Genomic DNA, 14,243 nt, shown 5'->3' on the forward strand with positions numbered 1-14,243 from the left:
TTCAACAGCAAAACTGCTAGCTTGAGCTACAATAGACTATTTCACTACGCGTTTTCTGTCATGATGTATCTTGATCACGTAATATTGATGACAGAACTGCCAGCGTGGTGAGAGATATAATAATGAGACAAGAGGTTGAAATTCGACTGGACAAGTTAGTATAGCCATGTGTCTTCATGTATTACAGGTGCGGTTGCTAACAGCAGTCCTCCTCTTGTGCATTATTTCCAGTCAACCTTAACAGCTTCTGGCGCTCGGCCAATATGCCATTCGCCAAGTCACTGTGTCACATTGTTCACAGCCTTCATTCAAGTACAGTAAAATGTGAACCCCGACAGGTATTGAAAAGTTTTCTCAAACACATCGTTTAATTTTATTAAGGAACAGTCCCAAGAACCAGCATTGCCATTTGCAGGCCCAGCCTTACACTCAAATTCATGAAATGAAAATCTTGATGCAATCGATGCAGCAAATCCAACACATTTGCTTGATGTACCCACGCTTTCTTGCAGAACACTTGGGGGACAAGCCTCTTTGTTCGGTACACTGCGCGGCTGAAACTCTGATCTGAAGTGAGCTTCAACATGATGAACTCATCTGACACTTGTCAGTGTCTGCTGCGGTTCATGTACAGTATCACAGCTTGCTCTGAATTGCTTGCCGATTAGTCATGCTTATGTGTATTCTGCCGCAGTCGTCATCACTGGTAGGGCTGCCTGCTGCTTGGTGTAGGTCAGCTGGGCAGCTGCCACCAGCACACGAGGCCCCTTCTTCGACCGCACTGAGCTGGCCGCAAAAGTTATACTGACAACACCCTGCAGACAAGCAGACAGCTCATCTGATGCCCAACTTTTCTTCATTCAATTTGAACATAAGATTTCTTCATGCTTGCTAATACTTGCTCAGGATCAGGGCTATACATGCAAAGAAGAATTCTCAGAGCTAGAGCACCGTCTCCTGCCTTCCCACAGCAGAGGCAGAGTGTGTTTCTTCTGCAATCAAGGCATGCTTACGCTGCAAACAATGCAAACCCGAAGCAGTTACATACATTTATCAATGGCTGGGTGAAGTAGCATACCTCATATGCCGGGTTCACGCTGATCTCGACAACAGCTGTGGTGATGTCAGCATTTGTGCCGGTGGTGACATCAGCGACAGCCACCACTGTCGCATTAGCTCCGGCACTCGCGCCACGAACGGCAAAATCGCTGGGTTGGAAGCTGCATGCACACAATACTTGATTAGTCAACAAGTTTGTATTGTTGACGCACTCTGTCACACCTGCGAGGCAGCCCAACCTCCCTTCCTTGGCGCTCGCTCTGTCCTGTTCTCTGCAATTCTCCTGGCTTAGAAGATGTCAGCTACTGACGGCGCTTGCTCCGAGGGTGTTGGGAAGCACGCATGTGCATGTGCCTTAGTAACAATTGATTGCTTTTAGGCTTCAGCGGATTATTTTCAGATTCTGTCGAGCACTTCCACTTTAACTTGGACTGACACTATAAAAGAAATAAAGGGCTCTTGATCTACCTTAGGCTTTAGTGGATCATGATAATAAAAATCAGGCAGTTTCACTTCAATTGGGAGGAACCGTCTAAGCCTTGGGCTCTTGGGCACACAACATTCAGGAATGATTTGTTCAACAGCAATGTGAAACCCGCACCTGAGCGGCACGGATGTATTGCAGACGACAGCCACTGGCACGGTTGCCGCGTTAGTCACGGCCAGAGCGGAGCCATTACTAGAGTAGTAAGCCATCTGCAGCGCGTACATGCAGCAGGTACCCCTGTTCCGCACATAAAGATTCAAAAACAAGCTGAACACACGAATGTAACAGGCATCAGCCAAGAAGATGTCAGCTCAGAAAGAAACTTGGTGGTACCGCTATCTTTGCTTGGATCATGGATCGAGAAATTTCATTAAAGGAGCAGATGCTCAAATTCCAGACACTCACAACCATGCAAGCTGAGAAGCATGACGGGGACTAGTCATTCCCAGGCATCGTGGTTCGACGCATCACCTACGGCCGGGAGAGCCGACATCCTTCACTCCATAGGGGCTTGGAGGCGGCGGTGGCGCCTCCGCAGCTTGGGGCTTCACAATGAGTGAGCTGTAAGCTGGCGGTGGCGGGGGTGGATAAGTCGGCGGCGGGGGGCTCGGCGGTGGCGGCGAGGGAGGTGGGGGGCTCGGCGGTGGGGGACTGTACACTGGCGGTGGCGGGGGTGGATATGTCGGTGGTGGGGGGCTGGGGGGCGGCGGTGATGGGGGCGGGGGGCTCGGCGGTGGTGGGCTGTACACTGGTGGTGGCGGGGGTGGATATGTCGGCGGCGGTGGACTTGGCGGCGGTGGTGATGGGGGGCTCGGTGGTGGCGGAGAGGGGGGCGGCGGGGGGCTCGGCGGTGGCGGCGATGGGGGAAGGGGGCTCGGCGGTGGTGGGCTGTACACCGGCGGTGGCGGGGGTGGGTATGTCGGTGGTGGGGGGCTGGGAGGGGGCGGCGATGGGGGTGGCGAAGGTGGTGGCGGAGAGGGGGGACTGGGCGGCGGCGGTGAGGGCGGGGGGCTCGGCGGAGGCGGGCTCGGTGGAGGCGGTGGGCTTGGCGGTGGCGGAGGGGGGCTTGCCGGTGGTGGGCTCGGCGGCGGGGGGTTTGGCGGTGGGCTTGGTAGTGGTGGGCTCGGCGGCGGGGGTACCTGTAGCACATGCATCTTTTGACTGACTTCGCTAACCTCATCACCTGGCTTCTGTTTCTCGCAAGTTTAATTTCAGGATTGAATTCTAACACAAACAACACATGTCAATCTGGTAGCCAGCAACAAAGATCCTGCATGAAATGACAAGCATGCTTCCGCTTTCATAAGGAGCGGTGGTACTGAAGGTGTACCGGTGGAGGGCTGGGCGGAGGGGGGCTCGGCGGTGGCGGGCTGGGGGGCGGCGGGGAGGGGACCACGATGCCACAAGACTCGGTGCGGAAGGCGCAGCCGTCCAGAGGCGCGCAGCAGTCGCCGCTGCCGCCAAAGAGGCCGCAGCAGGACGTGCAGGCGTACTCTATCTGATATTCCTCTCCCGGGTTGACCTGCGAGGCAAACCCCACTTCTTTTCAAGCCACTTGCTGCCCTGTGATCATGCCCTCGATACAGAAGCAGTAAGCCAGATGTCGGAAATGAAGCTTCGACGCATGCAGGTTGGCATGGCAAAATCCCTTGCGTGCCTTGATGATGGAGCTACTTGAGAGTCACTCTTGGGCAGGCACAGGAACATTGACACTGCTTAATGTGGAGGAGGCACTCAGCTTTTCTAGCATCTCTGCACATCACCAGCTCCGTTACATTTATACAGGAAGAAACTATTTCTTGGCAGAAGATTCAGGGCTGCTCACCGGGGCGGCAATTTGGGTGACGCTCTTGACAGGGATGACCCACAGCTGGAAGACGTTGTTGACATCGTTGGGGCCCGAGGCAAACTGCACGCTCAGCGGCAGCAGGCCGGCAGGGAGGTAGGGAACGTCGTGGCAGACCAGCGTCGCGTCATAATTGCCGGCGGAGGACGTCTGCAGGCTCGCGCCGTTGAGCGTCACCTCCGCGTGGCCGCTGTACCGAGCGCACACCCTGCGCGACGATGAGTCATGGGTTAGTCATGTCCTGATATTTAGTATTGGGTGAGTCAGTGGGTCGCCTGACTTGGCAGAAGGTGTGCCGGCACATGCGCGCATGCGCCTGTCCGGGTCTCTGTCCAACTCTGCAGACCGTTACTTGAAAATTCCTTTAGATTGTGCTCAGGAACCAAAGACGCTGTTTGTTTGCCATGCTGCAGCGTCAAGTCAACCCCTACATTCACAGGTCAACAAGATAACTTTCTACAGGAGCAACAGGAGCATCCTGTGTTGCTAGGCACAAGGTGTCTGTCACAAGGTTTCTTCATCCTCTTTGGGAAAAAACTTCTTAGGCTAAATGCAGCAGGTCGTTTGCAGCAGCCAGCAGCTTGTGATCATGGATACCATCGAGGTGTGCTGTGCCAGTGATACCTGAAACGATTGGCATAGGCTGAGGTGTCAAGGCCTGCTGAGCTGGATGTGATGCCAGCTGTCGCTGCCACCTGGACATACCCCTCCAGCTGCATTCCGTAGCACTTGCTATATTTCCCCGCGTCTAGGGGAGGCGACCCAGGGAACACACCCCCATACGCCTGCACAACAAATCATTTTGGAGCCTGGCCACAAGATTGTCATGACTTGCCTTTTCTGCCAATAAGCAATTGGGCTGCAGTGAAAGGCATGCATGTCTCAGCAGGACTGTTTATTCTTCCTGCTACACTGAAGGGATGATCCAGTCAATGGGGACCTCATTGGAATGCGAAAGGTACAGTAGTGTGAATTGGAGCAATCGTGTGCCAGTGCTGGGGAGGGATGCGGTCCCCCCACCTTCATGAGGGAGGGGTCCTGGCATCGCTGCGGCAGGGAGGGGTCCGCCTGCAGTCCCCCAAAGTCCGGCAGGCCATACGGCTTGCTGCTGCTCGAGTTGCAGTCCGCTCCGTAGGCGTCCGGGTATATTGTAGCCTGCCCAGCCATACACGCCAAGACTCTCCATCAAAATGTGAGCAAGCAACGCTTGCAATAGATTAGACAGCAGTGACAACCTGTACTGCAGGTAAAACATCAGTGGCTGCACAATTTCTTTCCAGGGGCCACCTTCTCCGAGCCTCACTGTACCAAATTGCACAGGTGTGAATTTGCAACAGTCTGTTGCACACGCCCACAAGGACGCAAAATTTGATGACAGGTGCATTCTTCAGACAGTTTGAACAACCATGTGAGGCTTGCATGTGCACCTTGAGCCCGTAGAGAAGCTGCCCGCCGCTGAGCTGGTCGGAGGAGGCCTGCCCGGTCGAGCAGGTCCCCCCGCCCACACTCTGCACCAGAATCTGCCCAGGCGCCGCCTTCACATTCTGAGAGGTCCCTGTAATGACGTCCCATTCTCAGAAGTCGGCGGGCTTTGATCTTGAAGAACAAGGCTTAACAGAGGGTGACTCTGTCAAGTTCATTGCATCTATTCTGTGGTCTTTGCGTTTTGATCTGTCCTATCTGAGCACTGCTGAGTGAGTAGGGCCGAGACGGGGTGTCACTTACTAAGCAGAACATTTGAAATGCTGACAGGTGGGTTTCTGGGACATAGTGATGCACCATGCTCCAGAGGTGCAGCCAAGAAAGAACTTACCTGCTCCGAGGCTGCAGGCAGGAGCTCGGCTGATGAGGCATGCACTTTTAGGCCCGCTGCAGTGCACTTGGGTGGAGCCACTGCCAGCTTTCAGGAAGCTGACTGCCCAAGAAGATGGCCCTGTCCCTGGCTGGCTGCCTGTGATATTCACTTGCAGGTAGATGTGCAAGCCATCATCCAACCATTGCACCTGTTGCAAGGCAGAGGCACTATAATCTCAAAGGCAGTACCGAAGAGTCCTTTAGCCGCTGTGTTGAGTTGTCCTTCTTTGAATTGTCGATATGCAGGTCCAATAAATATTGCCCCGGTGCACCCAAATCATGTGGCATCGGTCGTATCAAAGTGATGCCAGGTGTGAGGCATACCTTGCACCCTTGCGTCACAGATCCTCCATAGACGTCCAGGCTCCTGCCTTGCCTGCCTCCCAGGCTGACCGATTGGCAGCCATCCACTGAGAACTCTGACGCCTTGGCAGAAGGACGCCCAAACCATCTCGATTTTACTGCACAGGCGCAAACATACTCTACCTCGAGCTGATCAAAGGTCTTACTTTACCAGGCAAAAACCTAGGCGTGAAGCATCAACAAAATCTATTCCTGCAGAAAGTGTACGACAGTCAAAGTGCACGGTCAGCCCCGAAACCATCGTCTGAGTTAGAGACCTGAACAGCGATCGCACCTACTGCAGTTTTCAAAGACGCTCCCGAGATGATCTGCCCTCGAATTTGCTCCCTCCTGGTGGAGGTGGTACACAAGCTGTAGTCCGGGAACACCCTCCCATCGATTATGTTGGCAGCGGCCACGAGCAGTGCCGTGGATTGGTCCGCTGAAGCGACCTATAAATATGGCGTGTCATTTAATTTCTGCCAAGTGCAGGGATTGAAGCACCCAAAGCCCGGACCATGTGTTGTCCGTTGATCTTACTATATGTAACGCGGCATGCACAAGGACGGAGCTTGACCCAGCACAGCAGCGACCTGCATTGTATGGGTGCAAATAATCTTAATATAGTTTACCTTTAGAAGAGCCGATATGGCAATCACAATACTCAGGGATGCCGAGGTGTGGCACCACATCTGTTCCACCCGGCCTCTGCTAGAGACGCACTCGAGGTTTTCTGGTATGCGTCATAAGTGTATGGTTTTGTTGCAAGAGAATGGACGTTCAAGGGGCCTCTGTCAGTAGACTAGCTCAATTCGTGGCTTTGTGTCCTGGCAGCGCAGTCTTGAACAAGTTCACGATGGCACGTGACGTCCACCCAAATCACGTGCCACAAAGGTGAATGCGGCACAACCTGTCACCCATGCACCCATGCAACCTGTCATCCATGTCCTCTGCAATGCTGCTATCACGAGAAAACACACGGATATGCTATGTGACCTCAATAAATCCATGCTGTAATAACGTTGACGTCATGACCAACTTGATCAAGTTATCACAGCAATTTGCATTCTGCCTTCTCGAGATCTCAGCTACATAGGGTGCCCCAACTGGAGGTCATCTGGCTACTAACGACCAGAGAGTTACGTATTCAATATTATTTTGTGTCCCAATGATCAGGGCTGGAAGAGGGAGTAAACACGCTGCATGCGGTGGCAGGTCTCAATCTTGGCCCTGGGCGGGTTTGGGGCAACCAGCTCTAACAAATCTGCGCGCAGATTCGGCCACTCTGATTGCACTGTCAATCCCACTATGCCCAGCCCGGATGTGTGCCTCCTGTAGAGTGCTCGAGTTTCCCAGTACACCCTGAGTAAGCAGCAAATCCCGTCAGGGATCATGCCTAAATTCATGTCCAAGTCTGCATAAAAACATGTGCTGCAATGCAGCCAACACATCTGCTAGTGCCAGGTTGCGCATGAAAGAGAAGACACCATCCTGCAATTGTTAAGTAGCCAAATGCAGACATGCCACAATCCGAAGGACAATGCAAATGGGCAAATCTACTAAAATTTAATCGCCTGTGGCTGGTAGTCAACCAGACCTGAACTGGCCCCAGGCCCCTGCTATCAACAGTTTGAACCCATTGACAAGCAGTGAATATGATGACTAATGAGGGCCGAAACTTAGGAAATGTAAGGGTGCGCACCTGGCGACTCGCCAGACGACCTCGCCCTGCAGTTCTGGCGTTCCCTCCAGCGCCAGCTTGTGGATTGTGCGCTCAACTTCAACCATCGCCATCCTGACAGCATAGCATGCATGATTTAATTTCGGATGCCTTCTAGAAGCCAAACAAGGGAGAGGAGAGAGGTTGCATGCATGGCGGATGATGGGGATCACACTCATGGAAGCGGTCTCAGGTGGCCAGGACTGTGGTCAGGGCGGAAATTATGAGAGCTAGTAGGGAATTCAATCCATTCCTGGATCTGACAACCAGACCACGTGAATGACCCATCCTCACCGCTGCCATGATAACAAACCCAAAAGCCAGACAGTTGTGCCATAGGCGTCTGCGCTGCTCCAAAAACATGGCTACCCAGTTCACAAATAATGTGCCCCCGGTACTATAGAGACAGATACTTTACTCAAGGTATTGCCTTTCATGCAGGCAAGACCATGCTGAAGTCATCAATAGGAAGCTGAACAGGACCAAGGTACTCTCTGCACCTGGTGCCACAGAGCAAGCAGGAAGTCTTGTAGCCAGCAGTATTATTCCTGTTATCAATTTCGTTAATATTACTATTATTACACTCTTTTCCTGCCAAGAGGCAAGGTGCGTCCTGCAGACAAGTCGCAGCTAAAGGCTGACAAAAAAACCCCTTGTTGGACTAGAAAGATCCAAGCAAGACCCAATCAATATGGTCATGGTGCTCAGTTTTTATACCGCGCCCCGCCAGCCGGGGCCGGGGCCAGCCAGCAGTATAGAGCAAGTAGGAAATGGATTCACTGTAATACACAGTTGTTTTTATTTGAAGTCATCACTAGCCAGAATAAGCGCGCACCTGGCGGGAAGTTCCTTGCTGCGGGGGGCCGGGGGGCTCGGGGGTCAGCCACCGGAACAGCGCAAGGCAATCTGCTAATTTCATTCCCTGGACCCTACCTTGTTGAGTTCAAATTTGGACCATTCCTAGCCTGATAAATAAGGCACACCTGGCAGGGAGGGCCTCGCTGCGTCGGTCGGGAGGCGAGGGGGTGAGCCACCTGAAGAGGGCATAACAAGTCCCCCCGGCAATGAGCAGGGAGGGGACCGCGGCCACCACCGCCACCGTCAGCTCATTCGCGCGCAAAATCTGATCCAGTTCCAGCATCGCGCTCTCCGTGTCCAGCTTCAGCTTCTGCACCTGTTCTGAATTCAACCGCGATACTTACATAATGAAGAATGGTGTAATGATGTAAAGAGATGCTAGGGAACAGACCGATGCTTAGTGTTCAGTTTCAGCTTCTGCTCGCCTGTTTCAAGCGAGTTGCAGATTTGAAAAATGATATATGTACGAGGGGTCAACGTTGTTGGCTTCAATGTCCAGCTTCAAGGAATATTCCTGCTGCTGAGAAAGCAAGGTAATGAGAATCAAAGATGCAAGAACAGATATCTGCAGCTGGCTCTTTGAAGCGACATCGGTCTCTGTTGATATCTGTGAGCTCTCCAGGGTTGACACTGTCATCATTACTGCACATTAATCCAGTGCAGTCATGCCAATGATGACAACAACCAACCTCCTGGAGCTCACAAATTTTACTTTGTAAGACGACAGATTCATGATCATGTGGATATCGTATGTCTCACCCTCCTGCACACAAATGCAACTGTGCCATAATGATGACGGCATTATCCCAAAACTCTGCACTTTCCCGCTCGCCATCACTAAAAAGCGTTGCCCAGACTGCTCCTGGCAGAATGTTTCACTGCCAGTCTGCTGCGGAGAGAGTCTCATATGGTAATGTATCACTGGTCTTGCCTGGGTTTGGCGAGTCCATCAATGGACTGGTTCTCTGGCAGCCTTTCACTGCAGCTTGCCTGGAGATGCTTGCCTATTGGCAGGAACAACGTCTGCGCAACAAATGTACTTGATATGTAGTACATTTACTAGCGGATTTTGACAACCTACCTGTATGAGTATGGCACGCAGCAGCGAGCCGTTGACGATGTTGCGAATGGGCTTCTTCAGCTCATCCTCGTAGCAGCTCATCATGAACGCCATGCCCGGCAGCAATTCGTCGCCTTCATCACCCTTCCCCTCCCTGGCTTTCTCCCCTTCCGCCGTCGCGTTATTATCTCCCGCCCCCGCCCCCGCCCGCTCCAGCGCCGCCGAAATCTCCGGATCCACCTTCTTCTGTGCTCAGCAAATACCGCAATCTTCAGGAAATTCAAAACCATGCATAGGGGCCCTGGACCCTCTTTGCAACTTGATCGACAGGATCTCACATTTGAGGTCCCGTGAATAAAGATGCCATGGTGGCATATTACACGGTACAGCAGCAGGGCCCATGAATTTGCTTTGCCTATTTACTGGCCATCCATCCAGATCATCGTTTGATGCCCAAATGAATACAGTGCGGTACACGTGAAGGTGAAGCTATGACCCGGCATTAGTGTCATGTCTTTTGAACACAGTGGCATCTTCCCTGGACAGGTTCCAGTGCAATCACCCACTAACGCATGTACAGCGTCAGGATTGCACATTATTTCATGTGCGGTGATTTTTAAGCATGCAGAGAACCCAACGTGGAGGCCTTGCCAAAGTTGGCCTCAAAATCGCCCAGCAAAAAGACATGACATGCACAAGCTCCTGAGAAGACAGCTCACCCCATCTCTAACCAATAATATACATGCATCCCATCCCTGGAAATGATCTGAGGGACCCACCGTGGAGGCCTTGCCAAAGTCGGCCTCAAAGTCGCGCAGCATGCGTTCGAGCGAGGCCTTATCCGTCTCATACTCCCCCACGCTGACGATGCTGCGGCGCTGGCGGAAGGTGGCAAACAGCTCGTCCTTGAGCTGTAGCAGAGGCACGAGCACTCGGTCCCGGTACGCACTGGTTACGGACTCAGCCACGGAGCGCGCCCACATTTCCAAGTCGTCGCTGCCCGCCAGCGGGCTGTGCCTGCAGGCCGGCAACAGAGCACACCTCGCATGAAGCTTCTGGATCTGCCTGTGGTAAACTCTCACGGGGGGCTCAAGATTGGGAAGACGCATGCATCTGTGCATCAATACATGCACCAGCATGTGGCGCCGGTAAGCGTTCGCCTACCACATTGGGGGTCCCGAGCGGGTGATATGTCCTGTTGTCACAAAATCCTGGCCTCTGATGTAGGAAACTTTTTCTCTGGAACCCGCAGGGATAAACAGGTGTTTTGTAGCTAAGCCAAAGGCTTTCAGGGCCAAGCACATGAGTGTGCACTGGTATTCTTGACACCTTCAAAGCAGGAGACACATAAATTTATGCCCGGCACTCTGCTTGATCTACCAGATGCATACGCTGGAATGTGTGCCAAACTAACAAACGATCCTAGCAAAGGGCTCGCTCATCAAAGGAAACTGCAGCACCAGTAATTGATCTGGATAATCAGTGGAAGAGACCTGCAGCTATCACGCGAGCCATGCTTACGCTCACACCCTGGCGTTTGCATCTGGTGTAACAAGGAGTGCATGATCCTGAAGTTTGTTTTTGATCTCACGCACTATATTGTATACATTTGCAAAGAGAGGGGGAGCGCACAGGTAGAGGAAGCGAGCGCTCCAGAAGCAGGCGAGGCCGATGAAGGAGTAGCGGATCCAGTGCTGCTTGTACTTGGACGGCGCCGCCAGCCACTCCGGGATCCTGCACACCATGCCTCAAGAATAGTACACGGACACCATGCCATCTTATCCTGCACCTAGACGGCAGTCAATATGTTCTCCTAATTCCTCTTTTTTTTGGAGCTGGCAGGGTCTGCCCAGCTCCTTGCGTTTGACATCCGGATTGCCATCCTTCTGTCCTGCCCTGAACTTGACAAGGAGTCAGAGTGTGCCATGCTGATAAGAAGTATTTACACAGCCTCAGACAAGTGTATCCCTAGAGCCAATTTCTACTGCCCCTGAGCCCCGGGAGAGTACGTTTTGCTTCTTACATCTAATAAATTTTTCTGCACCCCGTACAAGTAATCTTATGGATGTGGACACCTGTCACAGCACTGTAATTTCTGCACTTAGTTCCCATAGAAAAACAAAGGCCACTGCGGCAGACATGCACAGAAGAGCACCTGATGATGCCATGGCGGCGGGACGATGCGCCCGCGGCAGCCGCCAGCGCAGCGTTTGCTGACGTGGACGATGTCGCGGATGACTCAAAGATGAGCACGGCGGCTGCTCGCTCCAGAGCTGTCTCAACCTCATCATCACACTCCTCTTTTGGAGATCCTGACGTCGCACTGTGCACCCACATGCAGTGAGAACCTCCATTGAAAGTTGCAGGCAGCAAGTGCAGAGAGCGCTAACATTCCAGATGTGGGAGTCTAATGCAGAGGGTCTTTCAGTGCTTTAGAGTGGCGTCTCTGTTTCTCCCACTTCCAGATCTTCAGGGCTTTCTGCAACTGCTGCCTTTGTGCCACCAGCAAAAGAAAAGAGACTCAGCAATACTTGCCACCCGATGATGTTACCCTGCAAAGGCTTATCTGCACGAGTGTACCCTACACTCCTGACCCAGCCATTAGTCACTGCATGACAAGTCAAGTTAAAGTCTTCTGTAGACCGCCACCGGCACCCACCTGCCGCCTTCCTCTGCGCCATAGTCCTTGCTCAGGAATTCAGCGCTGAACCCGGTGATGCGCTGCAGCTTTCGCGCCGCGCGCTCTGTGAGGGCCCGGGCCACGGCCGCGGCTTTGTGCATGAGCGTGGCGGCCGTCTCGGCGTGGGTTTCCTCCGGCGGGCAGGTCGTTAGCTCCTCGGCCGCTCTCCTTGCATTCTCCACTGCCTGTCTCCAGAAAAAGTTCAACGTTGATGACCGGTGGCGCTCTACTGTCCTCTATCAAGAAGGAGACTTGCCGCACACCCTGCTGTACATGTTGATGCATTGATGACAGGCAGGAGACCTTGACACGCAATGTCAGCGATGGTGGACCCTCCCTTCTGATATTTTGGGCTGGTTTGTAAGTACTGTAAATATGGCGTCTGTGGACTTGGCCCCGACACACGGCACTGGAAGAGCATGTCATAGCTGGGCATCTATTTCCAAAAGAATGCCGAACGGATTATATGCCGCATTGCATCACTGCATGTTATGGGCTGTTCAGGCAATTGATGGTGTGGAGAGGGTGCCTCACCGTTGACACGCTCAGCACGCAGTGCAGGGCGGCTTCGCGTGCGGCCGCCAACAGGCGAGCGCTCTCATCGGCCGCGGGGCCCCCGGGCCCCCCGGCTGCGCACGGCTGCGCGGCGGCCGCCGCGGCCGACAGCGAGCGCGCCGCCTCAGAGCCGGCCGCCAGATTCAGCTGGGCCGCGCCATTGTGCACCTTTGCTAGCGCCTCGCACAGCCGCCCGCGCAGCGCCCTCAGCAGTATCACCTGCAGCGTAATAATCTTTCCCTCAGAATCAGGACCACACTCAATGCAGCGCTAAAGTAGATCTGCTGCAGTGGAAGTGTCTAAAAGTTGCCCTCAGGCTTCCTCATACTGGCGCAGTGCAGAGGGAAGGATTGTTTCAACGGAGTACCTAGCAAGGGCAACAAAAGGCTCACCACGAGTCCGAAGAAGATGCATGCCAAGTGCTTGCTGTGTATGACGGTGTGCTACCTTCCCTCGGCAACACAGCACCCTCACACTTCCTCACAGCCTAACAGGCCTTCATGTCTTCGCAGCAATACCAAGAGAGCACTCACCCGCCGCTCTATCTGGTCGGTGGCATTCGGCTGCTTCAGGGCCCCAAGGCGGCGCCGTGGATGGCCTCGCAGAAAGTCCACGCAGTCCAGCACGAAGGATGTCGGCCCCTGGCCCAGCAGGAGGAAGCTGCGGTGCGCGCCGCCCTTCAGCCGCGCCGACCAGAAGCTCAGACTGCCGTCCGCTGCGTCCACATCGTGCAGCAGCCTGCACAAGAATTAGAACTCGGAAACCAAATCAAATTTGGCGCCGCGTCCACTTGCGTCGGAATAATTGGAATCACCGAAACCATAGTATTGATTTAGTAGCTCCTGTTGAACCAGTAGCTCTGCAGTGCATCTGGCAGCGCCAGGATTGCCATACTTGGGGAGCTGGGCAGATGCCTGTACTCGAAGGTTCCCCTTTGGCCAAGAACTACTTGTAGACAGGCAGGCAAAGTTTGTCCTCACTTCTGAACTGAAGATGGAAAGAAAAAGGGGACAGTGATACGTGTTATGATGGGATCTCCTGCAGCTGTGAATGTGGATGTTGATGCTTGGTAGAAATGGGACCTTTTGGAGAACTGCTATACATCAGCTATGCTCCGTTCAGAAAGTCCAGGCACCTGATGAGTCAGATAGCATGAGTACAAATACATTACTTTAATTCTGAGGGTGGTGATGGCAGACCTGTCTGATGCGATCTGGGCGAGCTGCAGGGATGTCAGCCATTGCACGGCAACAAATTCATCCTGCAATCAGGAGAGATGGTGACTTAAATAAGAATGATCTTGAAAGCACTGCAGGAGAGAGTGTTGAGGGAATTGTCACAGGCATCGGCATGCTATTCAAAGTACAGCTGTCCTGCAAGGATGCGCAGATTACCTGATCTGTTTCGATAACCTGTCGGAGCGCGAACAGCAACCCAGACGCGCGTTCACCGCTCAGGCCACCAACTGGGAGCACATCCGGCACTGATGTTGCTGCTGTTATTACTCGATATGTCCTGCTCAAAACGCGGATGGGGAAGAACAGGACCTTCTTGACCAATCTCGTAATCATCTTGCCTTCTACATTCTCTTAGGACGTGGTGTCAGGAGGGATGCTCATCCTGACATCATTGCAATCTTCAGATGAGGACTTTCCTCAACAGCGCTGATGAGTGTTCAACTGCACACATAAATGGAGTATTAACGGAGTCCATGTATCAAGTTGTCTTGTTGATCTTCAGGTCAAGATCAGTTCAGTTTGCGCCTTCAGGAGAAAGCCCAAC

The 14,243-nt window shown here is 53.2% G+C and overlaps 1 protein-coding gene across 1 annotated transcript; it reads right to left on the reverse strand.

The window, feature by feature from the left end:
• Positions 1 to 674: 674 nt before the first annotated feature.
• On the reverse strand, positions 675 to 14,032 carry COCSUDRAFT_48597 (hypothetical protein; the record flags this gene model as incomplete). Its single annotated transcript, XM_005644567.1, has 24 exons — positions 675 to 815; positions 1,079 to 1,220; positions 1,661 to 1,783; positions 2,022 to 2,685; positions 2,951 to 3,068; positions 3,372 to 3,600; positions 4,017 to 4,177; positions 4,413 to 4,547; positions 4,820 to 4,912; positions 5,571 to 5,707; positions 5,884 to 6,040; positions 6,106 to 6,181; positions 7,291 to 7,383; positions 8,292 to 8,482; positions 8,879 to 8,929; positions 9,248 to 9,472; positions 10,006 to 10,243; positions 10,859 to 10,960; positions 11,382 to 11,549; positions 11,886 to 12,091; positions 12,441 to 12,680; positions 12,995 to 13,199; positions 13,661 to 13,722; positions 13,874 to 14,032. The coding sequence occupies 24 exons, from the start codon at positions 14,030 to 14,032 to the stop codon at positions 675 to 677; spliced, it is 4,116 nt and encodes a 1,371-aa protein (XP_005644624.1).
• Positions 14,033 to 14,243: the final 211 nt, after the last annotated feature.

This window comes from Coccomyxa subellipsoidea (assembly GCF_000258705.1).
Source record: "Coccomyxa subellipsoidea C-169, whole genome shotgun sequence".
NCBI lineage: Eukaryota > Viridiplantae > Chlorophyta > Trebouxiophyceae > Coccomyxaceae > Coccomyxa > Coccomyxa subellipsoidea.